Below are 26,925 nucleotides of genomic sequence, written 5' to 3'. Positions count from 1 at the left end.
CAAACTCATGTTATACACTATTTTGGACACTAGTTTAGTGAAACATTTACCAATCCTGCGGTTCAGGATTCAAGTCCAGACTGCTGCCTGCTATTTTGCAAGCTTATTTCAAGAGCCACATGCTGGCATCTGTCTGGACCAGGGGACACAATTTGACATGTTATGGCAGACACAGGTGTGAGTTCTTTCTTTACATTTAGGGGCACTGGCAGTCCAGTCTTCTATGGCACTGCAATTCACTGTGCAGAGTTGGGGGTTTGATTGTGTATTTCAATCCCAGCTTGCCTCGTTTATGTTTCCATGTTTGTCAGCACCATACCTGTCCTCATGGGTTTCACCAAAGTGGTAAAAGTCTGAGACCTGCATCACTTCAGACTTTCCTCCCACATTCAGCTGACATGCTGTGGTATAACTTGAATACTGTTCACCTCACCTCACCCACTCACTTTCTTTACATGCATATTGTTGTCAAAGACAAATTTCATTTTGGTAATTGTTGATTCTAGCAATTTGGAATTTGGATTTTTGTACAATTTGAAAGGTTCAAGTTTGTGTTGGCTATTCTGACTTTGCAAGAGTTTTATTTCTTTTGCAGTTTCTAAACTTCATCATCAGCTGCCCTCTTAATTATTGTTCAAGGCTTCAACATTCATTCATGTTGTGTAACACGACATGTTATATAAATCATACCTTTTGTTCAGAAGTTCAATCAAAGCTGTATGCTAACTGTATGCTAACTGTCATACTGAAGACACTTTCCCAAGAAATATAGATATATATTGTATATTTTGTACTATTTTGTGTAATTTTTTATGCATCTTTTTGCAGAGTATATTTTGGTCATTAGCATCACTGAAAGCATCATTAGAAATCAAAACATAGTTATTTTGGCCGGCACATATAAATGCAATCTGAAAATGTTTGACATATACCTGTACATTAGTTAAGTGATAAAATCACTAAATACACATTGTTATGTTTAAACTCAGGAGACTGCTTCGGGGGGCTGCTTAATCACTGTCCAGAAAACAATAAGGTAATGTTAATGAACACTGGACGGTGAATGACTAAGTGGAGAGATGCCAGCAATGGTCTCATCTTTAATTGAGCTTCCGATAACCTCGTCATGAGACCATAACAATTTCAGCTGCAACTCTGATATTGGATGATGTGACAGTACCTGCTCTGGCTGTGCGTCCCACTCGATGGACATAATCTTTGGGTCTGTTTGGAACGTTGTGATTAATGACAAGATCTACTGTTGGGATGTCCAGGCCTCTACAAGGAAACACATACATATTAATCAACTTTGGAGAGCAAAAACATGCATGAAACTTTCATATGCACAGCAATACCTTTCTACAGAATGGTGAAAAAGATAGTGCCATTGCACTTTAGCTCACCTGGATATGTAAGTCATCAGAAAACGTCACTTAACACAGGTGTTTGTAAGCACTGATATTCAAATATTTTCTACATACATACCGAGGACTAAAAAATAACAAACCTAATGACCTGAATATGATATGACGACATCATAAGAACGAGAAAGCACCCCAGCCTCAGCACAAACCCTAGCCCCAGCTCAAGCTCAAGTCCCTTCCCCAGCTCAAGTCCCAGCCCCAACTCAAGCCCCAGCCCCAGCTCAAGCTCAAGTCCCTTCCCCAGCTCAAGTCCCAGCCCCAACTCAAGCCCCAGCCCCAGCTCAAGCTCAAGTCCCTTCCCCAGCTCAAGTCCAAGCCCTAACAAAAGTCCCAGCCCCAGATCAAGCCCACGCTCCTGCAACAGCTCAAGCCCAAGCTAAAGCACCAGCCCTAGCAACAGCTCAAGCCCACGCCCACGCTCCTGCCCCTGCTCAAGTCTCAGGCCCAGTCCCAGCCCTAGATCAAGCCCACGCTCCTGCCCCAGCTCAAGTCTCAGGCCCAGTCCCAGCCCTAGATCAAGCCCACGCTCCTGCCCCAGCCCCAGCTCAAGTCTCAGCCCCAGCCCCAGCTCCAGATCAAGACCATGCTCCTGCAACAGCTCAAGCCCAAGCTAAAGCACCAGCCCTAGCAACAGCTCAAGCCCACGCCCACGCTCCTGCCCCAGCTCAAGTCTCAGGCCCAGCCCCAGCCCTAGATCAAGCCCACGCTCCTGCCCCAGCTCAAGTCTCAGGCCCAGTCCCAGCCCTAGATCAAGCCCACGCTCCTGCCCCAGCTCAAGCAGCAGCTCAAGCCCACGCTCCTGCCCCAGCCCCAGCTCAAGTCTCAGCCCCAGCCCCAGCCCCAGCCCCAGCTCCAGATCAAGCCCACGCTCCTGCAACAGCTCAAGCCCAAGCTAAAGCACCAGCCCTAGCAACAGCTCAAGCCCACGCCCACGCTCCTGCCCCAGCTCAAGTCTCAGGCCCAGTCCCAGCCCTAGATCAAGCCCACGCTCCTGCCCCAGCTCAAGTCTCAGGCCCAGTCCCAGCCCTAGATCAAGCCCACGCTCCTGCCCCAGCTCAAGTCTCAGGCCCAGTCCCAGCCCTAGATCAAGCCCACGCTCCTGCCCCTGCTCAAGTCTCAGGCCCAGTCCCAGCCCTAGATCAAGCCCACGCTCCTGCCCCAGGTCAAGTCCAAGCTCAAGCAGCAGCTCAAGCCCACGCTCCTGCCCCAGCCCCAGCTCAAGTCTCAGCCCCAGCCCCAGCTCCAGATGAAGCCCATGCTCCTGCAACAGCTCAAGCCCAAGCTAAAGCACCAGCCCTAGCAACAGCTCAAGCCCACGCCCACGCTCCTGCCCCAGCTCAAGTCTCAGGCCCAGTCCCAGCCCTAGATCAAGCCCACGCTCCTTCCCCAGCTCAAGTCTCAGGCCCAGTCCCAGCCCTAGATCAAGCCCATGCTCCTGCCCCAGCTCAAGTCTCAGGCCCAGTCCCAGCCCTAGATCAAGCCCACGCTCCTGCCCCAGCTCAAGCAGCAGCTCAAGCCCACGCTCCTGCCCCAGCCCAAGCTCAAGTCTCAGCCCCAGCCCCAGCTCCAGATCAAGCCCATGCTCCTGCAACAGCTCAAGCCCAAGCTAAAGCACCAGCCCTAGCAACAGCTCAAGCTCAAGCCCACGCCCACGCTCCTGCCCCAGCTCAAGTCTCAGGCCCAGTCCCAGCCCTAGATCAAGCCCACGCTCCTGCCCCAGCTCAAGTCTCAGGCCCAGTCCCAGCCCTAGATCAAGCCCACGCTCCTGCCCCTGCTCAAGTCTCAGGCCCAGTCCCAGCCCTAGATCAAGCCCACGCTCCTGCCCCAGCTCAAGTCCAAGCTCAAGCAGCAGCTCAAGCCCACGCTCCTGCCCCAGCCCCAGCTCAAGTCTCAGCCCCAGCCCCAGCTCCAGATCAAGCCCACGCTCCTGCAACAGCTCAAGCCCAAGCTCAAGCACCAGCCCCAGCAACAGCTCAAGCCCACGCTTCTGCCCCAGCTCAAGTCCAAGTTCAAGCACCAGCCCTTGCAACAGCTCAAGCCCACGCTCCTTCCCCAGCTCAAGTCCAAGCTCAAGCACCAGCCCTAGCAACAGCTCAAGTCCAAGCCCCAGCTGAAACCCCAGCACCAGTTGGGACAGTTTTGGGGGTCAAGGGAAACTGAAGAATTACCAGCAAAAGATTCATGTGAACCATGCAAGAGGTGAAACCAGTAACACAGACTGGTGTTCAGACTTTGGATTCAGTGATTGAACATTTTGATTCAGTGTTTGGAAAAACAAGTGAAGAAAAGTTACATGCACTTGAGAAGGCAGAGTCTCCCATAGAACCAAAGAGCTCTAAACACATCAGATTTTGTGTTGACATGCACACGGCAAATGTAGCAGTGGTTAGAGAGATACATCTGATTCCAACTGTATAAGAAATTCTAAATAATCTGAGCAAAGCTGCAGTGTTTTCAAAGATGGGTATTTGATGGGCTGGGTTAACTGCAGTATTTGGCTACCCACATCAGCGGCTTCCATAAGGAGACTACTGCCTTTGGCAGCTTTGCTTTTTTATATAAGCGCACACACACTAGCATGTTGAAATCTGTTCGGAGGCATTTTTTTAGCAAAAAACAAACAAAATATGAGTGGGAAATGAAAAGTATAGTCTAAAACTACGCCCCTATGGGAGACCGAGAGTTTTACAACAGAGAGTAAAGACATATTCTCGTGGTGTCGACTTTGTGGGTGGGACATTCCTTATAATGACTCGTTACTACGAAGGCCACTACCCTTGTAGTTCTTTTCACGGCTGGTAAGTCTTTCGCTATTTGTCACTTTTCTCAGTAATTCTTATTACTTTTCAAGAATGTCTGACAGTAGGATTGTGTGTGATGATATATATGAATTGTGCAGGGATAAGGGGAGACTTTTGGACTAGTTAGAGGATGTAGGCGTGAGTGGATAGTTGTTTGCTGTAAGTGTGAGAATGGTGTGACTAGCAGGGAAGGAAAAGCAGTAGGCGTGAGGGATATGGGTGGCGCTGTAGCAACAAGAGGTGTCATCATAAGTTTTCACTGAATCGTTCTTCCTGTAATTTGTCCATTCCTGACATTTTGGAAATTACTTTTTATTGGGTTTACAGGTCTAAAGAAGATTTTGTTAAAGTTCAGTTGAAACTTGGTGCTGATCACACTTTGGTTGATTGGCACAATTTTTGCAGGGAGGTTTGTTTGGAAATTTTGGAACGAGAGAATGAGGCTGTTGGGGGACCTAGGGTAGAGGTAGAAATAAATGAGTCCAAATTTGGGAAAAGGAAGTTTCACAGGGGAAGGAGAGTAAATGGTGTTTAGGTGTTTAGTGAGATTGAAAAAATTCTAGTAAGATGTTCATCACTGCTGATGAGAAACGAAATTGTGAAACAATTATCCCATTTATTAATAGATGGATTTAACCGCGGTCAATCATTCATTCCGACTGTTGGAAGGCTTATAATTGTTTGGAATCTTTGAAGGGGATTCACTGGAAAGTTAATCATAGTGTAGAATTTGTAAATTCAGAAACAGGGGCTTGTACAAATAAAATAGAATCAACTTGGAGAGCAGTATTGGCATCTTTGCCAAGGTACGGAACGAATAAAGGACTGTGTGATAGTTAATTTGTTGAGTACATTATCAGAAAAAAATATTTAAGTTTTTCAGTTGATCCTTTTATTCAGTTTCTTAAGTTCATCAGCCATGTGTACTGTCCAAATAATTAAGAATCTGAAAAAGAAAATGAACCAGAAAATTGTTTAGATGGGTCAGCAGATCTCTTTGAATCAGAACCTGAGGAAGAATTTGAATTCAATGTTTCAAGGGATCTTTTTGCTTGAGCAAGTAAGGAAATATTCTATGAATATTCATATGCATTCATTAATGAAGTTACCGTCGTGCGATTTATTTGAGCAAATCAACACCCCTTTAACACCTGTCCTTTCCTTTACAATTTTGACAGTGTTCACTAGAAAAAATGGCAGCCTAAAAATCCTCTCACTTCAACCGCAAATAACGAACTGCGCATGTGTGGAACATGTTTCATTCAACAACTTCCAAATACTGCAGTCTACCCTGATGGGGTTACCACCAGACTGTTATTGAACAAGAATCAAGGGGACTTTGTTACCCACAAAAGGCGCTCATGGATACAAACGACTCAAGTTTGGTATCTCGTTAGCACCATAAATATATCAAAACAAGATCTGAAATACCTTGCAAGGTGTGAACACTCTCTCTGATGACATCAGCGTGTTAAGGAAATACAGAAATACTGCCCTATCAACAATTGACAATATTACTTGATCAGAGCAAGGTGTCTGGACTAATGATCAACAAGTCAAAATGGCAATTTGGTATCGTGAAACTGCTATTCATGGGAGACATCATCTCAAATTAAGTGTTTCTCCTGAGCAGAAGATAGTTTAAACCATTGTGAAAGCCAAAGTTCCATCAACCATAGCAGAGGTGAGAAGCTTTTTCCGGACTTGTCAACTACTGTGCCAGATTTCTCCCCGGGCTACTATCTCTGAGAAGGCATACTCAGTCCAGTATAGAGTGGTACTGGGGAACTGAACAGGAGAACTCTTTGTTTGTGTTCAAGTCACGGCATATAATGATTGTGACACTCAAAGTCCCTTTAGTCTTGGTGCTAAAGTACTGTCAGAAAATGATAGTAAAAATGCTTTTCTGGCTTTATTTAATAATATGAATCACAGGGCTATGAAAATAGCATAACAAAACAACAAAAATCTACCTAATCCAACCTACTCTAACAGACACTGTGGTTAGCCTACTTTTACAGGTAATATGATGATAAACTTAAAACATATACGTGTGTGGTCATGCATGTTTAAAACAGCATACAGCCTAAGGTAATTACCTAACACTCGAGGTGATGACCTCACACCTGGCCGTTCACTCTCACAGGTGCAAATGTTACCTGAGTTGGGGTGGTCTCAAAATATTGCTATCATTGTATTTTAGTGAGATATTCACTGACAGGGGTAGCAATTAAGTTATGTATAACATCATATTTGCTTGGAAAAATTATGGAATAGTTAAAAGCTATGAAAGGGAATGAGTATTCATTTTGGAAGTTTTTGTTTTTTTCAATCAAGAAGTATTTGTTGTTCTACAGATATTTCTTTATCCATCATCTGACTCAGCTGATGACGTATCTGAATCTGTATTATCACCCAAAGGTATGGTAACTAGTGCAGTCACGTTGGTGGTATTGACATTCTATTTCAGGAGTGAAATCTTCAGCCTTTTGCCACACCACTTTTGTGATTTAAGCAAAGGCTGCATTGAGCAACCCTATGACGCATGGGTTCCAATGTTTGGGTATGTCATGCCACAAACCCTTTACAGTTAGCCCAGATAAGCTCAATAGGGTTGATCTCACAATGACTGGCAGACAAGGACACAGAACTAATAGGGTTTTACTGAAAGCCTTTAAAGTATTCAGAACTGAAAAGAAAAACTGGAAGTGAGAATACCCCAAGTTTGTATTGGTTTCTTTGCCTCATTGTGACAGGAACACCCCCAGCAGAACTTGAGATGAACAGACAACTACAACCAAAGATTCCTGAAGGGATTATAGAAAAGAGTGAGTGAGTACTGTTTTACCGCCTTAATCACCAGGTTATAGGTCACACAAATGTTGAAGTATAAGAATTCTAAGTAAGTAAAACATGAAAAAAAAGCATGTTTTTTTCAGAAAATACACATGTCAAAATTAAACTTTGTACTGCACCTCTTTTATAAGTATGGAAACTGTTCCAAAAATTTGAAAATAATTCATGTTTTAGTTTTCTAGTTATAGGTCACACAAATGTTTCAGTAAAAGTAAAAAACTCAAAGTAAAAAAATGAAAAAGAGCTGTATTTTTTCAGAAAATCAAACTTTATATCTCACCTCTCCCATTGGAAGAGAAACTGAACCTCTAATTGGAAAAGAATCCATGAAGTAGTTTTCAAGTTATGGGTTGGGCAAATGTTTAAGTAAAAGTAAAAAACTCAAAGTAAAAAAATGAAAAAATGCTGTATTTTTTCAGAAACTCAAAATATTGAAATCAAACTTCGATCTGCACCTCTCCTATAGGTATAAATAGTGTTCACCAAGTTTGAAAAGAATATATTCTGTAGTTTTCACATTATAGGTCACACAAAATTATGTCCTCGGAAGGACAGACAGATGGAATTCCTTGGCATAAATATATATCCCCGACCTAAATGGGTTGAGGTGACAGCATTTCTGAAGCATTTGATGACAGTCAAAGGAAGAGAACTCACAACCATACAAATGTCAGCAGTTGAGGACCAGGCTGAGAGACAGTTTACCCAATCCGGACATCGCGAAGAATAATCATGCTCCCAGAGAAGTACGACGACCTTGACACACACTAATAAGAACCTGTCAACTACGTATGTTTTAATAATATGGAAGATGAACATCACACAAACTCATTTGTCCATTTTATGTTGACATTAGAAACCAACTCATTAATGATTATTTTTTCAAGGATCCTCAATTATATAAATTTTACTTACTACTGAAGACTAAATATACTGTAATAATTAAAAGTATTGTCAGTGTTCATTTTCCATGCTATGAACCGAAGTAGGCATGCACTTACTCAACAACTTGGTGTACTTTAACAGTTACCATGGTTATTGATGTATATTCTATTGTATAAATGTACCCTCAACTACTTTACATACATGTGCTATAGGCCTATGACCTCAGAATTAAGAAACAAAAACTGATTGACTGACAAAGTGTAAACACAATTTTTGTTTTTGTGGTGGTAAAATTGATGCATCAACTCAAGTTCTGAGCAGATGTTGGAAACATCTCAGTACAAGACAAATGACATACCATAACCTTTTATTGAGAGAACAAAAAACAACTAACCTGCTGGCAACATCTGTTGCAAGAAGAATTCTAACTTCATTTGACTTGAATTTGTTGAGGGCAGAAAGTCTCTGGCGTTGAGGGATCATAGAGTGCAAGACTGCTACTTCAAACCCAACTTCTCCAAATATCATACCCAAGATCTGGGTGTACCTGCAAAAGCATCTTTCAGCTACATATTTCCTGTAACTCATATAACAATGTTTGTTCATCATAGTGTCAAAAAGTGACAAAAAACATTTCCATTCTCATAAGAAATCTGTACTAAAAGCAGAATCCATTGTACCATTCCTCCTACATCATGGGCATGTGGTTATGAATCACTGTCAACTAGTGATGATACCAGGTGTTCAGGGAAAGGTGAGAGTATCCAACCCACCAGTTGCACCCATCACAAACACATTCAAAGTCAATTGTTCACATGAAAAACACAGAAACATATATCTGTTGATACAACATATAGGGAGAGTTGACTACTGTTTTCCTTTTATGAAATATTGTTTATAAGCAGCTGTTATTGGCTGTGACAGTTGACATGACCTCTTCAGCTGTCAGGTATTGAAAAAGATAATGAAAAATGCTTTTTTTCTCTCATGAATTTAAGGAAATAGTCCTGACATTTGCAGTATGTGAGATGTTTATGTTGGTTAATCACTTGGCACAAGGGTACTTACTTGCATGTGCTTGTGAAAATGATGATGGAGCTGTGTGGGTGTTTCTCTGTGTAGGACTGCACGATGTGGACCAGGTAGGCATCCTTCATGTCTGCCGCCATCAACACATACGTCTGAGTCAACTCCTCCACTGTAGCCACACTGAAGAGCAGATTATCTCCATTAAACACAAGGCATAATCACAATAGACACAAGCTCTGAATACCAAGTAGTCTGTCAAACTACCAAACATGTCTCATGTGTTTCGAAGGTTATGGTCGTTCAGGTGAGCTATCATGTCACTGTACCATATATGTCCATTGATAAGCCATTCTAATAGATAAGCCGTGGTATTAACTTGTTTCTTGAAATCTGTATCAAAATGTTATGTGCAGTACATTAGCCAGACCTCCAACAGAAATAGAATATCAACAAATCTGTATTGAATTACGCAAGTTAATCCTGTTGTTACACCATGTTTGTAATCTACGTAAACTATTTTATTGATTATAATCAAAATTTCATTCAAAATATTTACATTAATTTCGTCAAATGTGTCCCTCCATACTGACTAGTGTCCAAAAGACAGGAACTCATGTGCAAAAAACACACGATCAAACGGTGTGATCAATCCCGATACGTTACTCAAACGAAATGATAATACATGCTGAATATTTTTTTCTTTCTTTTTATTCGTATGTCATCGTTCTTTACAGAACGACTGTGTAACTGTAAATGAATAAGTGAAATGGCTGACAACTAAAAATTGATCCTGGATAGGAATCGATTCTTCAAAACATAAAACTATCTCCCACAGACAATAGAGAGTGTGCCAGGTTTGGTAACTCTTTTAACGCTTCGTCAAGGTTATCAATAACATTCAAGTGCCTGAAGCAAACCAAGGCGAGAAGAGAAACGATCGACCGTATTCCACTGCAAGGACCTTCCAACCCAAACCATACATCACAAATACCCAAGGCAGAGGTGAGCGGGACACCAATTTTAGTTTTATGAACAGATAAGTTTAATGGTAGCTTTGTAGATGAAGACTAAAAAGTCTCTTCAGACGAGGTAATCCACCCTTCTAAAGGGACTCAATTTTGGATAAAACGAACAATAAAAAAAAACATAACACGAAAGTAAATTTTCAATTGGGGAAGGTAGCAGCCACCAGTCACCTGTCTCTGACTTTGGTTGCACCCTATTGGCCAAAGTGCAATTGGTTCCCCAACCTTGCTAAGGCTCGCCGACGAATGATTCCATCGTCTTCTGCTCTGAGACCTACTTCTTAAACCTCACTCACAGTGGCTCCATCCGTCCCTTGCAACGCTCCATCTCTGTGTTTGGCACATTTGCAGAATTCCCTTATCACCAAAGGCTACTCCAAGCGTGTAGCAAGACCATAACTGCAGTTCATCGTTCATTTTCCACACGCCTTTACAATCACAAGTGGACAGCCTTCGAGACCTTTTGTCGCACTCATGACTCAACTCCTACCTCAGCTTCACCTCAGCAGATCGCTGAGTATTTACATCACCTGAATTCGACCCAGAAGCTGAAGTGACCAACGTTAGCCACCTACCTTGCGACTATTATTGCCACCACTTCAGGGGCAAAGGTTTCCATGCTTGTGGAACTACAATAGCACATCTGTTCATATAAACTTGCAGACCAAGCCTCTCGTTTTCAACCCCCTTCGTGGGACCTGAATTTTGCAATATTTGGTTTCCTGTGATAATGAGCCACTGGCAGAGATGGACTTCAAGACTGTCAACACTGTAAAACCGTTTTCCTGTTGGACCTGGGTGCTGCAGCATGTGTTAGCGAAATTCATGCATTGGATGTCACCAGAGTCCAGTTTGAGAGATCCGAAAGTGGTCAAGCATCCTCAGCTTTTGTTGGGATTTTGTGGCAAAGAATCAACTTCCCGGCCAACCTGATCGGTTATATACCATTCCCCCACTTTTGTTGATCCTGGGATCTGATGACCATAAAGGCCTCTCCCAGGTGACCAGTTCAAGCACTTCGACTGTATCTGTATGCGTCTTGCCTTCGCAAAAGAAGCTCCGCTCTCAAAACAAACTTTTCATCCCATTGTTGACTGAATCTACCTCAGAAGTTCCCTGTACTACCTCTTTTGGCTGCGCTCCTTCATCCTTCGAGCGTATACTTTTGCTGGACTTCCTCCACCTACTCCATCCCAATCCTCCTAGTGGTCCGTTGGTGTTGGCGCAACATTTGTCTTGCCCCATTTCACGCAGATAACCTGGTATACACATGTGATCCTAATGTGCTCTACGTTTGTTTATACAGAATAAATCATTGAACATTTACTTTGGTGTTATGGTTTATAGTACCGGCAGACAAATGTTTGGTCTCACATAAATAGACAAAGAAATCAGCTATGAGCAGAGAAGAAGCCACAGAAGGATCCATATCCTGTTGATGACAATAAGTCTTGGAAGGATAACCATTTCTGAGTGAGTGAGTGAGTATGGTTTTACGCTGCTTTTAGCAATATTCCAGCAATATCACGGCGGGGGACACCAGAAATGGGCTTCACACATTGTACCCATGTTCGGGAATCAAACCCGGGTCTTCGGCGAACGCTTTAACCACCAGGCTACCCGACCGCCCCCCATTTCTGATCATACAAGGAGGCAGAAGAAGGGCAGTGAGTCTGACGAATAGCATGAGCTGCTGCCATAAACAAACCCCGAGCCGTCAATGCATTTTGCAAATGGACCACACACATAGATCCCACGACTCTGGGCACAGGAGTGGTTGACGAGTGTGTGGACTTCTGAGCAGACCAGAAACATGGGAAGGTTTAAGTTTGGCTCTCTGGCGGAGCAGGAACCATGTCCGACTGGGCCAGTAAGGCGCTACCAAAAGAATTTGAATGTTCCCTTTTTGAGGCCAGTTTTGATGGCGAATGCGTCATGATCCAGTATCGAGGATATGAATGTCTGAAGCTGGTTATTGCAACGTGTGGCGAACAAGTCAACGTTTGGGTGGCTGAAGGACTGGCAAACCGTCTGGAAAACATCCGGCTGTAACTGCCACTCTGATCAGCAGCACCTTCAGCACTCCTGGACATCATCTGCTGTATTTGCAAAAAAAGACTATAACACACGAAGATGCACTTGCCGGAAATATGGTCTCAGTTGCAGTGCTGTGTGCGGGGGATACCATGGTACAAGCTCTACCAAAAAACAGTTACCAAACTTCTCAGGGGATGTCGAACCTGTTGAGACTTTCGAGGTACATGTATATAATGACCCTGCAATGTCAAGCTACAGCATTCACCATGATATTTTTTCCACTGTTCATCACATAATAATGTTCATAAATTCCACAGTCATGTAACAGAATTAGCAGTGGATAAAAAGTTTCAGATTTACATTCAAATATTGGTATTTGGTGGTTATACTGAATTTCCGCAAATGAACTAACTACAAGGGAGATAACTCACTGACTTCTTGTGAAACAAATGGTTTGGGTTCATTCTGAGAGGACCTCATAACTCATACTTGTTTCCAACAAGTATTTACATGAATGAAAACAAAACTTGTTATAGCGTTTTTTGTCATGTTAATAAGTAGATTCAGACAATAACAATCAACATTGATATCTAAACTCACCAAAACATGTCATTTAAGAGATAAATATTGATATTTGGTGGTTATATTGGATTTATGAAAATGATTGAGTATTCTACATGCATCCTTGGGTCTGTTTACCCCATTGCAGAAATTCAAATCACTCAAATATGTTATCAGAGACCAATAGTGTATTGATATTCCATGTCTAGCCATCACATTCTTGGCGGCCATCTTGGAATTCTGGGCCTCAAGGGGGCTTGGGCATCTTCCCGCGGCAAAGGTGTTAACTGACTTTATAAGAAAGTCCAGTTTCCTCCCTTGCCGAGGGGCGGTCGGGTAGCCTAGTGGTTAAAGCGTTCGCTTGTCACGACGAAGACCCGGGTTCGATTCCCGACATGGGTACAATGTAGTGTTTACATATTCGCTACGAGTGCTATTTAATGATTGGCGGGCTGTCCTAGTTCATCGTGCCATTGTAACTACAAGTTGTTATTGATTATGCAGAGCATAATTTTTAAGAAGACAGAATGCCAAAAATATACTCACATGCAAAAGAAACGCGAGTCAAGTATCGCAGGATACATGTTATTTATTTTCAACAGTAAGGCCAGACCAAAAAACAAAAAAAAATCCCTCACTTGTGCCGCAGAAGCTGCAAAAGTATTTCAGTTTTACCCACCACGCATGTTGCAAGCAAGGCACTATAGTCCCTTTATCTAATGACACTCCTTACTGATGACCAGGGTTTACAGGTATCTTTTGGCAGTTTTCCACAAGCAGGTAGACTTCAACAACAAGCTTTTAACTTATTAAAGTTTTATTGTATTTTAAAAATATAAAAACAATGTGAAATACACTGAAATTAAAACAGCACTTGGCTTCAAAACAAATATACATTTGGCACATACAAGTACTTGAAATACTCTGTCCAGTATAACTTTATCATGTTAAATGATCAGGTAACACTCATGGCTGAAGTGTTATGCTAACGTGTGGAATGCACTTAAATTAAATAGCCCTTGACGTCAAACAAAAGAAAACATTTGGCACATACAAGTACTTGAAATACTCTGTCCAGTATCACTTTATCGTGTTTAATGATCAGGTAACACTCATGGCTGACGTGTTATGCTAACTTGTGGAATGCACTAAAATTAAATAGCACCACTGTCACATAATTTAGTCCAAAGTCTGCTAAAACTTGCATAGGTGTTGTAAGTTCGACAATATTCCCGAAGGAACCAGCTTTAGATTCTGTTGCATGCACCTCTTGAATAGAAAGTCCATCTCCATCGGTGATTGACGATACGGCTTTCGTCGCCAAATCACCAACTGTGTCATCCAGTGGACTTTCCATGATTCGCTTTGATAAGCACGCACTACCCTTCAGAATGCTTACACTGAAATACTTTGCTGACATTGTCGAAAGATAATAAAAGGCATTAAAACACCCAAACTGACACCCCATGTCCTACACATGGTCCCGGCATATTCAATACACGCTGTGCGCATGCGGGAAACACTTGTAATTGAGAGTACGGATTCGATTGGCTATGTTCGCGTGGAATGACCAATGGAATTTGCCGACACATTTGCGTAAGGAATTTTAGTTAAAAAATAGAGTTACTTCCCCTAACATGTATTCTCTCACAACAAGGCTTATCGATCGATGTCGGATGTCGGGTAGAATATTTTAAAAAAATATGATAGAATTTCGTTGTTGTTTTCAATGGTGTCAGCGGATCCGTAATCCTAGCAATTAAATTGGTCTCGCCTAAAGACAAGAAATACTAATAGGGCAAGATTGACAAAAATTTGACTGAAGACAGTTTAATGGATTAAAAGGCAGATGGTATAATTGTTTTTTTTCAAATGTTAAGGGCTTACACTGTTTCGGGTCAATACCCCAAATGTCAATCAATATCTGGTGTGACCACCATTAGCATTGATCACTGCCACACATCTCCTGTACATTGTGTGGATCAGACGATTTGTGAAGGCCCTAGGGATCCTCCTGCACACATCTGGAGCAGCTGTGCGTAGTTCATCGGCAGTTGTAGAGACTTGGCGCATGTTGTGCAGACGCCTTTGAACCTCATCCCACAAGTGTTTGATGGGGTTTAGATCAGGGCTGAGGGCTGGCCACGGTTGAACACGGATGTTGTGTTGTTGCAGAAAGGCCATGGTAGCTCTGGCAACATGGGGATGAGCGTTGTCCTGCTGGAAAATGTGTTGTTGATGTTGTGCAAAAAATGGAACAACGTGGGGTCTGATCACTTGGTCGATATACCGCTGAGCAGTGACGCAGTGTCCCCGACCTTGACCAACATTCAGAAAGCACATGGGTACAAGTCTCGCATTAAATCCAATCCCTGCCCATATGGATCCCTTTCCACAACGTTTCTGTCAGCGAAACGATCACCTCGACGCCGCCAAATTCTGACTCTTCCGTCTGCATGGGAGACACAAAAGCGACGTTCATCACAGAAGATGACACGCCTCAACTCACGATGACGCCAACTGTGATGACCCTGTGCCCACTGAAGTCTTGCTTGTTGATGTCGTGGTTGGAAAACAGGACGACGTACTGGTCGGCGATATCTGAGGTTGTTGGAAAGGAGACGTCGGATCACAGTGTCCCGGCTAAGGTGTCGATTATATGTTCCTATGGTCTGTCGAGCACTTTCACTTGCAGTTAGGAACGAATGTCGCTGGTGTAATCTGCCGATCTTGTCGAGGTGTGGTGACCCTAGGACGACCGCTCCGAGGAAGGTCATCTATGGTCTGTGTAGCATCAATGCAGGAGACGGTAAATTGTGGTTATGTTAACGTTGAAATGATGGGCAACATCTTGGACAGACTCTCCATCTTCCAAACGTCTGATAGCCTGGTTTCTATGAATTTGAGTTAGGCGTGGCATTGTTGACCAAGGAGTGGTAGGTCCAAGAATCGGCCACAGTTTTATACCCACTATAGTTCGTGACAGTTCTTGCTTTTTAGATTTCGCGAGAAATGGGTGCATGATACCCACATATTCATTGAAATGGTGTGTTTTGGCGATTCGTTTTTTATGTTGCGTTTTTACTTGGGGCTTCCAAAATGCAACCAACAATATTGATAACACCATCAGGCTTCACTACATGCTAAAACTTGTATCAATTTATGGTTCCGTGTTTGTTACCTATTTGCTTAAAACCACTTGCATTTCTTTTGCGTGTGAGTATATATGTTTGGCACGCCTGGATATTATGTAAGTGTTTCTCAACATTCCTTAAAAATATCATGAATATTATTAATTTCAGGAAAAGACAACCATCATCACAATGTTGCGGTCCAAAATGCCTCTCCCACCTACAACTAAGCCGACATGTACAAGCCAAACTGAGGGTACAGTGCTTTCATGCAATTGACACTAGGAATATATCAATTATCATATAGAGTTATTAAATACATATTGTTTCAACTCTAGCATTTTCACCTACATATAAAAGGATATGTACAGCTGTTATTGAATGATGTCATGGAAAGGTTAGGCGACACTTTTTTTATTTCTTGGTTTACGGATTTCAAACTCATTTCAAAAGTGAGGCAGGCCAATTAAAAAAAAAGCAAAAAAAAAAGCCTCTCACATTTTTTTTACCTGAATTTTGTCCTAAAAAGTTAGGTAGGTATGAAAAAAAATATCCTGGCGTAATAAAAGTAAAATAACTCAATTTTTCAAGAACATTTTATTATATCCCTGGCACTCAGCTTGTGCAAGGATGGCAACATAACAATATTCATGTCATGGGTGGAAATGCATGAAAGACACTGCTATTTTGGCAGCATGGGCAACGTTTAACTCTTTCAACACCAGCCAACCAGAAGATTACTGCTGTGACACCAAGTTCCCAGAGACTGTTGTGTGATAGATGAAACCAACATTTATCAAGGAAATTATCTGCTGAAATTAACATCTTTGCTACTACATGTTTGGCCATACACTATTTGAAAGGTCTAATTAATCCTATTGTTTATAAATATGAAAGTTATGTGTATTTCATTATTTAAATAATTCATGAACAACTAAATAAAGTTTGTTTTAAATAAATAATAATGTAAGCTAAAACATTCATAACGTCCAAATTAAGCGCAAATCTAACGATTTTTTCGGCAAATATAAGAATTCTTAAAATTCACTTACCCATTTCTTTTTAATTTTCATTTGTTTACGTTGTTGGAACATTATTTTAAAAAGAATTACAAATAATATCTGTCATCACCCATTTCCTGATGAAAGTGGCTGTCCGCTCACTAACATGAGGAAATACCTTGGTTTTCAAAGCTTCGTATGAATAACACATACGTCCTGCCATGTCAGTATACATTAAAAAAACTTATATTGTTTCACCGACAAAATCTGCTACAAGGTCCGTGATTGGTAAAAATTTAAGCACGTGACCTAAGGCAGCTAATCAAATTACAGCAACGATAATTTTCAGATTTTGGCAAAAGGTTTGGGTTAAATCATGTTATTCTGAACGTTTTAGCATGAAATCGCGATCTATATTAAAAATATGGAACTTTATGGATGCATAGAGCTAGGTTTCGAGCTGTGACAAAGATTTCTTATGCATATATTTTGGCATTAAGACATCGTGTCCGAGCCGAGAAATCGAGGCGACGAAAGCCGAGATGTCATTTGGCTTACGATATGCGATCGCATGAAAAGTTGGAAATAATAACTAAGATGTCAGTTTGGCAACTTTTATAGATATATTTTTGATGATTTTATTACTTTGTAAATAAAGACGTTTCAGCGCGTGAAACGTCTTTATTTTGCTATTTGACATGTTCGATGAGGACCCGTTGTCGAAGTGTGTCCGAGAATTTTATTTTCAATAACATTGCGGGAAATAGTGTCAAGTGAATATATTTTTAATCTATAGATAAAAAAATGATAAAATCAAATGGAATACGTATTTCAGACATTGTGAAATGTGATAGATTTAATAAATGAATGATATGACAAGTAGGTTAATATAATTATAAACTATTTTGACGTGGCTTGGACGGTCTACCGTGCGGTGTGACTTGTGGCTTTGAACGGCCAACAGTGTTGAATTAGTTCAACTGGTCACCACTGCGCTTTGCGTTGACAAGCTTTGATGGTATTAGAGAAGGATCCCAGCAAGAAATATCAGAGTGACTTCCCTTTGCTTTACGCTCGAAGAGGAAATGAAATTTTTTTTTGTTTGAACTTTTTGTCGAAAGATCGGCGGTAATAAAAAAAAGGGTAATTTTCATTTTTTTTTTTTTTTTAACATTTGGACTTTGAAAGAGCGGCGCATCCGTAAACCAAGAAATAAAAAAATTGTCGCCTTATCGGACTTCTTAAAAGAATACATATTAGGTCTTAATCCTACATACCCCGCTATAGGGGTCCCAGCACATTCATCCTTTATCTTACCTAACACCTTTTTATTTACAACGCTGTGCAGTGGATTATCTTTTGGATAATCGCTTGTGTCGTACATATCTATTTTTTCTGCCATATCTTTATACACATATCTTTGGTTTGTATTTCCATCAACAAAGAATCTGTGTCGGTATACAACACCTCGCATCTATCGCCGTATTGCTTCTTAAGTTCGTTGTAATAAAAGTCATACATTAAGTGTTTTGACAAGTCGAGAATACTCATACCGACGTACACCGGTCTGTTGAATTTTATATTACTCTTCTGCATATGCAACGCGGCTAAGTCGTTATCGAATATCTTGCTTCTGTTAAAAGCCGGACTGGCTATAAGTTTCCTGAGTCTTTCTTCCTCATTAGATCTGACTAATTTAACATCAACACGCTTCCTTAGATTCTCCATAGTTTTACCAAATACTGAGTTATTCATGAGCTTATACAGATTCTTTTCAAAATCGCTGGTGGCTATCTTTCTTAAATCTGTGTTCAACCTTATATAGGGCTCCATCCAAGGGCTTTGATCAAACTTTAGAACTCTTTGCATTTTCTTAAGTTTCATACCTAACGATAGATACAACTGGAGATTTCTGTAGTGAACTATATATTTTGTCTTATCCATCAAATTTGGTACGAGTTTTTCTACGTCAGCTAACCTACTATTACCCATCAAGGAGCGTTGATATTCCGACATCCAATCTTTATTAACCATTAATCTTTCGGGAGCTAGCGGATAACTGTTATGGTCTTTATGTAACGAACTTGGATATTCCAAGTCAACTTCTAGTATGTACCCTTTATTAGCATCATTCACATTGATATCATTCTCATCGACCCACTCAAAACCACCCGTGTGTAAAGGTTGACTCATAGCCCATCCGTACAAATTTTTGGCGTCGAGATATAATATGTGAGTGTCGGGTTTACTTGGATCGTATCCTTCCACTAATTTATTATTAGCCTTAGAATACCTTTTCGCTGTCATCGATATACCACCTCTTAATCCTTTCTCAATAAACAAGTGCATATCGTAATCTGTGAGCAGTTTTAGTTCTACGCCGGTCTTCTTCAACAATGCATCCCACGATAGTCCGGGACTGGAATAGTACCATGCCGGGTCCAAGCCGTATTGTTTTAAACATGTCTTTCTAAATATCTTGAATATATCGGTGAGTAAAAGTACATGGGTTTTTAAGTACAGATCGTGATAATCGCCTAAATTCTTACAACCTAATTTATCCCAGACCGTCAGAGCATGTTCATAATCGGCATCGGTTATTTTAGATTCTGTTAAGTTACTATAGAATGATTCAAGGGGTGGTAATTTAGTTTCGTTGAATCTAGACCAATCATCCCTATATTCGTAAGGAAATACACCTTTTCTCAGCAACAAATGACGAGTTATCTTATCGGTATATTGATTTGTTATCGCAAAGTCATCGGGATTGTTCGCATTAGCTAAATTGTCAAGGGAAGATAACAGAAACTGTAAGGAGTCTATGAATCTAAGCCCATTACTTTGCTTTATTCTAGCTTTCCCATCCTTGTCCCTATAATGTATAGTTTTAGTCAACGAGAACGATATGTATTTTTCCATATTATTAGGAATGCACATTAAACCGCCGGCAGTCTTTGAGATAGCTTGCATAATGAGATGTGAATCGTATCCCCTAAGGTTGTGAAACACAACGGGGATGGGTATTGTTTGAGAATTCATTTTTAGTTTCAAGTTACACTCGTTATGCGCGGCTCCCCGATAATTACCCTTGACGTGGCAATGATCTCTTACGGAATTCCCATTCAGGGGTTTGTTACAAACGTGACAACTCGTTGACTTCTTATAGGCCCTCCAATTATCCCTCGTCATACACATGGGTTTTTTACAAGATAATTTTTCCCTGATTATTCTCTCTTCGTTTTGTAGATAATCTAGGAACTTTCCCGCTGCATCGGGACCTCTGTAAATCAGGGGCGTGTTTGTTTTCCCATCATACCTTACAACTATATACCCAAACCCACAAGGAATATGTTCTTGAGTTTTGTACGTATTATTATCTTGATTATTTTCTATGGGTTTGATAAGCGCTTCGAAGTCGGCGTAAATTACGTACGGTACTGGCATTTGATTACAATAATGTTCAAATTTTAATATATTTTTTCCCTCTTTAGGCATATCGATCCTGATAGCGGTCTGTCCAACACCTCTACAGTCTTCTAAATGCGCTTCTAATAGATCTTGTCTGCTGTACCCATGTAGGCATCTTTCGCAGAAATATTTCTTTCTAGCATGTTTTGTTTGATCGTATAATAGCCTGTTTAAACTCTTTATCCATGTATAATGATATTTACCATCTTTTTCGATCAGAAATGAATTGATTCTGGGAATATGTTCCGGAGCGGAGCTTATCCTGTGTACAACAATTCCTTTAGAATGTCCGAAAACATGTATAGCTAAATTATTTTGCTTTTCCACGTTATCAATTTGAAATATTGGTGTACCATCGAAGTTGAGTCCATCGTTTTGGGGATAGCTAGAAGGTCTATTTGCAATTTTAGAATCTACGGGGAACAATGCAGATCTTATCATCATTCTTAAACAATCATCTGATTTATTTTTTACGTTAATTATGGCTTTTTTCTTATTATAATACGGGGGTAAATCTATATAAGAACCACCTTTGAAGGGCATATAATTTGCTATATCTAAATATAAACTATCAATTTTATCCACACCCCAACCCGAACCTCTATTAGTCCAGCGTTCTAAAGTTTCCTGTATTCTCTGAATTGATGTATCTAATGATGCGTTTATAGTATCGGATTCAGTTATAACTTCTTGATTGCTACGGAAATATGGTTCGGTATATTCGGTGCTATCGTCTGCGCTACTTTTACTCAATGACATTTTAATCGTCAGCTGGTATTTTATACTATGTAAATAATCTAACTCCTCGTTAATTTACTCGATATGATGGGCTTAATATCGTTAACATCCATGTTGGAATTAATATCCATCTTCCAACCTCTTAGATATTTACCAACGCCGGCGGATGTGGGTACAAATATTAATTCTTGTTGTTTATTCTCAACATCATTATGTTGAATATCAACATCATCATTATGTTGAATATCATTATGTTGATTATCTAGTAAAGCGATCAATTCAGCTCTTCTCATTCGAGAATAACCTCTCAGCCCACTGTTTCTCGCTCGAACTTTGAGTTCTCTAACAGTCTGGGGTTTGTTGTATTCCAAACCGAGTAAGGTAATCAATTCAGCTTTTCTCATTCGAGAATATCCACGTAGACCACGTTGCTTTGCCATAGCCTTCAACTCTCTGACAAAAACCATTGTGGTTGAACGGTATATGCAAAATGAGTCAAATGTCTAATTGGTTGTGTTTCATGTATCTAAATATGTATTCTCCCCAACCTATTCCTCTCATTGATGTAATCTCTCTTCCTAGCATAAATAATCTGGTTCCTGACCCTATCAGCACCGTGTTCCTTACATAAACAATAACGACCTTTGACCCCTATCCCGCATACAGTTAATGTTTCCGCGCCTGATGTAATAATTGTGTATGCCGCAGTAAATATCAACACAGCGTCGGTTACATTGAATTTTTTTCCCCATGAGTGTAAATATGCACTGATTCATGGTTTATACATCTATCATATCATTTGTCTAAATGCAAATCACATCTACGATATTGATTAGGCAGTCAGCCAACGCTATTTATAGATTAGCTGTCGCTCTAACTAGGTCATGGTATAGCTGAAAATTGTAACAGCTGATAACCCCATTATCACAAATGCGACCTCGCGTTTTTTCTGAGCCTCTGACGGTGTATAAAACTTACTCATTGTTGTTCTCGGTATTGGGTCAAGTTTTTTCCCATAAACGAGGAAGTATTCGTGCATGGCAGATTTGACATCCTTAAACGTTTGAATTGAATGTCCTTCCTTACGCAGTTCTTCATGAATAAAGTCTAATCTTAATGTCCTATTTCTGGCCCATTGTGACTGAGCTGCTTCGAGTTGTCCTAAAGCTTTGTTATGTCGTTTACGCTCCTCTTCAACTTCTTTAGCCTTTGATTCCCTCAAAGTAGAAAATCAAACAATAGTTATCATTGTGAATAATTCTAAGAATACCACCTCTATCACATCAGTGCCATAAATTCCTGTTTATGCTGAGAACCACACTATAAATTTTTTTATAAATTTTCAACAGACGTCCACTACACTGCCAACATATCCATAGTTGTGAGGGAAACCCTATCCCTTGCCAGAGGCGCCACTGCGCATGCGCAAGGCGGGAATCTAGTCACTTCTTTCAACCCATACTCTCATCAACTAGATGCAGATATTTGGGGAGGTGGGAGGGATTAATTCCTGATGTGATAGAGGTGGTATTCTTAGAATTATTCACAATGATAACTATTGTTTGATAATTCTTGTGAATACCTCACCTCTATCACATCAGTGCCAGTATACACCAGAGGGACCGGCGGGTTTTGGTATCTAGCATCCCATAGATATTTGGCTAGTGAAGTGGTAAAACCAAGGATTATATGCCAAAAAGGGGTCTTAAACGGATGTGTCTAATAGTCTACTTACAAGACTTAGACGTATAGAATTTTCAAGGCGTCATGTGAAGGGTATATGTATATTCCCTTGTGATACTTAGACTTTTTAGTGACGTCGTTTCCTGTGGTGACGTCATCTGTAACGTCACTTCCGGTGATGACGTCATCTGTGACGTCACTTCTGGTGTCACTATTCTCCCATATCACTTATGACGTGGTTTACCGTTATGCCCTTTTTGGATAGTGATATTTAACGTATTTTAACGTTTCTCCGGTGTGATGACTCCTATGACGTCACTTCCGGTGGTAGTACATTAACCTTCCTAGCATGTAGATTACCATATATCACTTAATCCTTCGATCTCTGATTTCAGTGTTGACATTTGCCCTGTTTTACTAACTCAATAGCGCAGTCCAGTAACAAAGTACAACTTACCCTGAGTTCCTGAGGTACTTCTGAAATCTTCACCCCCCCCCCCCCCCCCTCTTTTTTCCCTTTCCTGGAAGAGGGAGGGAACAGGTTACTTTACTTGGTAACTATCACCTGGGCGGCCACCAAAGGCCCCAGAGTGTATAGTCCATTTAGATCGGTCTGTATGTCTCGTAAGTAAAAGTTTGAAAAAGTGTTGTGGGACTTCCACTGGCAGCTGGCCACGATTTGTTCGATGGATGCAGTATTCCATGTGGCTAGGCTTGTTGCCAGTGCTCTGATTTCGTGGGGTCTGCAGCTACCCCAAATCCGAGTGGAGATTTGTGCCGTTTTATAGCTATCTGTGATAGCTGTTTTTAGCCATCCCGCTACAGTGCCCTTTGCGATGTCCTTTTCTGATGAGGGCTTGCAAGAGATAAATAGGCGTTTTCTCTGCTTTCTGTGGGGTTGAGTCGCTGTGATAAGGCTCTTATGGGGCAAAGCAATCTATCCGGGAAGTCCACACTTTTACTTAGAGCTGGTATTGTGTATTGCCGATGTCCGAGTGGGCCGAAGGTTGACGACTGGTTTTTGGCAATAAATTCAGGGAGCGATCTGAACGACACTGCTTTCCATTCTTTGGTATGGGTTACAGTGGAGATATCAATAGCGTGTAGTTCTGACACGCGAGCCGCCGTAGCCATGGCTAAGAGAAAAGCAGTTTTCTTGGAGACTGATAGTAATGTCGCACTACTCATGGGTTCATACGGTGCTTTCATCAATGCCGACAATACTATAGATAGATCCCATTTAGGAAAAGTATGTGGTACTTTTATATCTTCCAGGGCAAAAGACTTCATAAGTCGATTTAGTACTGGATGGGTACCTATAGATAGGTCATCGTGTTGTAATACTGATGACAGGGCTGATCTATATCCTTCGATAGTGCCGTGTCGTAATTTCTTGTCGTTTCTGAGATGGATCAAGAATTCGGCTACTATAGGTATCGTTATATCTCCATGTAGCTGTTTCCCTCTTCTCCATTCGACGAACTTGTCCCATCTGTTATTATATAAGGCAGATGAGGCTGGTCTCCATGAGCTAGCCACTCTTCGTGCAGCTGCTTTAGAGTAACCGGCGGCTTGCATCTTATGCGAGATAATTTCCAAGCGTGAAGATGGAGGTTGTCGAGGCGGCCGTAAAATATGTCCGTCTTTGGTTGTCTCAATAGGTTGTGACGTACTGGGAGTTTCAGAGGTACTTCTAGCAGCAGTTGTAGAAGTCTCGGAAACCAAGCCCTTTTGGGCCAAGCCGGGGCTATGAGGATTATGACACAATCCGTTTCCTCTATTTTCTTCAGTACTCTGTCTAGGAGAGCCCATGGGGGAAATGCGTAAGCAAACATTCCCTTCCATTCCATGGAGAGCGCATCGACTTGGAGTGCTAGTGGGTCTGGTACTGGGCTGACGTAGACTGGTAGTTTGTTGTTGAGACATGTGGCGAATAGATCTATGTTTGGAGTGTCCCATATCTGGGTTATCCACTTGAACACCTCGGGATGTAGTGACCATTCTGTGGGTTCTATCTTGTTTTTCCGGGATAGGTAATCTGCTAGTATATTTAGCTTCCCTGGGATGTGTCTTACTTCGATCTTGCAACTCACTGAGTCTACCAAGGCATATAAACGTGTAACCTCCTTCAGTAAAGGCTGAGATCTTGTGCCCCCTTGGTGCTGTATGTAGGCGACCACGGTTGAGTTGTCTGTAGCGATCTTCACTGACGAGTGGTTTAGACGATTTAGCCAAGCTGTTAATGCTAGATATATCGCTCTCATTTCTAGACAATTGATGTGTAGCTCTTTGTCTTGGGAGGACCATTTCCCTTGAATGGTGGCATCGTCCATATGGGCACCCCAACCCTCTCCTGATGCATCTGTGTAGAGTTGATGTAGGGGGGTGGGGTAGTTTAGTGGAATACCTGGCATGACATTTTGGCGATTTAGCCACCAAAGGAGTTCTGAGATTCGAACTTCTGGGGGTTGGATTAGTGCTTCCAGCTCTAGATTCTTGGTGGTGTTCATCCAAATCTGCAATGGTCGTAATTGTAGCCTGCCTCTGTAGGTTAGGTCTTGGATAGATGTGAGCGTGCCTAGGCAAGACATCCACCAGCGTCTCGACTTGCCGGGCTGATCGAGTGCGCTTGTAATCATGCTCTGTACTCTTGCATATCTGTCCTCTGGGGGTGCTACTATGCCCTTGTCGAGGATAAATCTTGCGCCTATGTAGGTGATGACCTGTGTGGGTGCCAGCTCTGATTTTTGAGCGTGAACCAGGAAACCTAAGTTTGTAAGAAGTTGGATGAGACACACTGTGTTTAGACTGATTTGTGATTTGTCCTGATCGACCGATAGGAAGTCGTCGATATATCCATGAAGCCTTATGAGATTTAGATGGGCGAAACCAATGACGGGATTGGTGATCCTGGTGAATAACCATGGGGCGATGGATATGCCGAATGGTAGTACCCTGAACTGGTATCTCTGACCGTTGAGAGCGAATCTTAGGTATCGACGATGACTTGGATGGATCGGGACGTGAAGATATGCGTCTTGGAGATCTATGCTTATCATCCAATCTGCTTGTCTTAGGGAACTCTTCAACTTCTTTATAGATTCCATCTGAAATGTGGGTGGTTTTTCCAGATAATCTTTGTTCAGAGTTTTTAGGTCTATTATTAATCTCATCTCTGAAGAATTCTTCTTCGGTACCAGGAAAACTGGGGAGTAGAATCCGAGAGAGGTGTCTGACTCCTTTAGGGTGCTGACAGCTCCTTTTGTGAGTAATTTTTGTATGGCTACTTCTGCTGCGACTAGCTTCGGTCCTGATAGCTGGAAACGGGGTCCGGTAGGATGAATGACTAGTTTTGGTCGTTTTAAGAAGTGAAGTTTGTAGCCTCTTCTTATTACTTCGAGTAACCATGAGTCGTCTGTGATGGTCTCCCAGTTGTCTGCGTACTGCATAAGACGGCCTCCGACTGGTCCCGGAAAAGGGTGAGATTTGAACTTGGGTAGTCTTGGGTCGATGTTTGTAAGATTGGCTAGTTCGACAGGATTTGGAGTAGACGTGTCCTTGGTCTTCCGTAATTCTAACTCGTTGTCCGTAGGGCAGGCGAAGTCGGTAGGATCTGGATGGGTCTGTAGATTTATGGTGAAGTCATTTCCGAGGGTGGCCCCTACGGGAACTGCCTCTTCCTCTGCCAAGTCCTCTCTGTGAAGTGGGAAGATCAACTCTGGAGTTCTTGTACCTGGGTTGATACGATCTGTTTCTCTGAGTAGAGGCTCGAAAAGAATTCCGATTGGGCTGTTCGCGTCGGGGTCCAGGGCTATGTCGCTGGGGTCGAGTAACTGCCGGTTGTCTCTGTAACTTGGATGCTAACGAGATGGTGGATTCCTGAAATTTCTGGTTAGTTGACGAGATAATGGCTTCCTTCACCGATTTCAGTCTACCGTTGAAAAACTGCGATGACGTAATGGGCTGTGACATCATGGATCTCTTTAAAGGGTCTGGCATCACATGATGAACTTGCTGTAGTAAGTGTCTTCTTTGCATGATCAGAAACTGCGCTGACATCCATACTTGAGATGATAGGAGGTCTTCCTGCATCTTCAGTATGTGGTTTAATGAGCTGTGGATAAATCCCGTCTTCTGACTAGTCATCTCCGTGGAAGTGTCTAAGGGAAGATCATCGCTCTGGTTATACGGGGGTATGACATGGCGAATACCAGCTGCTAACCAGTTGATGTAAGAACCGATATTGATCATTTGCTTATTGACCTTATCTAAGCTCTGGATCTGGG

The 26,925-nt window shown here is 41.7% G+C and overlaps 1 protein-coding gene across 2 annotated transcripts in view; it reads right to left on the bottom strand.

Annotated features, from left to right (window-relative positions):
• LOC124136466 (probable ATP-dependent RNA helicase DDX49) overlaps positions 1-26,925 on the bottom strand; it is a 144,718-nt gene that overhangs the window by 31,640 nt on the left and 86,153 nt on the right. For both annotated transcript variants that reach the window (XR_006861374.2, XM_046502387.2), the window contains exons 6-8: positions 9,035-9,175; positions 8,361-8,513; positions 1,181-1,278 (exon numbers count right to left, since the gene is read on the bottom strand). Coding sequence is in view for 1 of the 2 variants with exons in the window: in XM_046502387.2 (XP_046358343.1) it covers positions 1,181-1,278; positions 8,361-8,513; positions 9,035-9,175 (392 nt within the window). In the remaining variant the exon portion in view is untranslated. The remainder of the gene's footprint in view (positions 1-1,180; positions 1,279-8,360; positions 8,514-9,034; positions 9,176-26,925) is intronic.

This window comes from Haliotis rufescens, unplaced genomic scaffold (genome assembly GCF_023055435.1).
Source record: "Haliotis rufescens isolate VD_foot unplaced genomic scaffold, xgHalRufe1.0.p SCAF_1, whole genome shotgun sequence".
NCBI classification, from domain to species: domain Eukaryota; kingdom Metazoa; phylum Mollusca; class Gastropoda; order Lepetellida; family Haliotidae; genus Haliotis; species Haliotis rufescens.
Note: the sequence above shows the minus strand (reverse complement) of the source record. Positions and strands in the feature narration are given on the sequence as shown.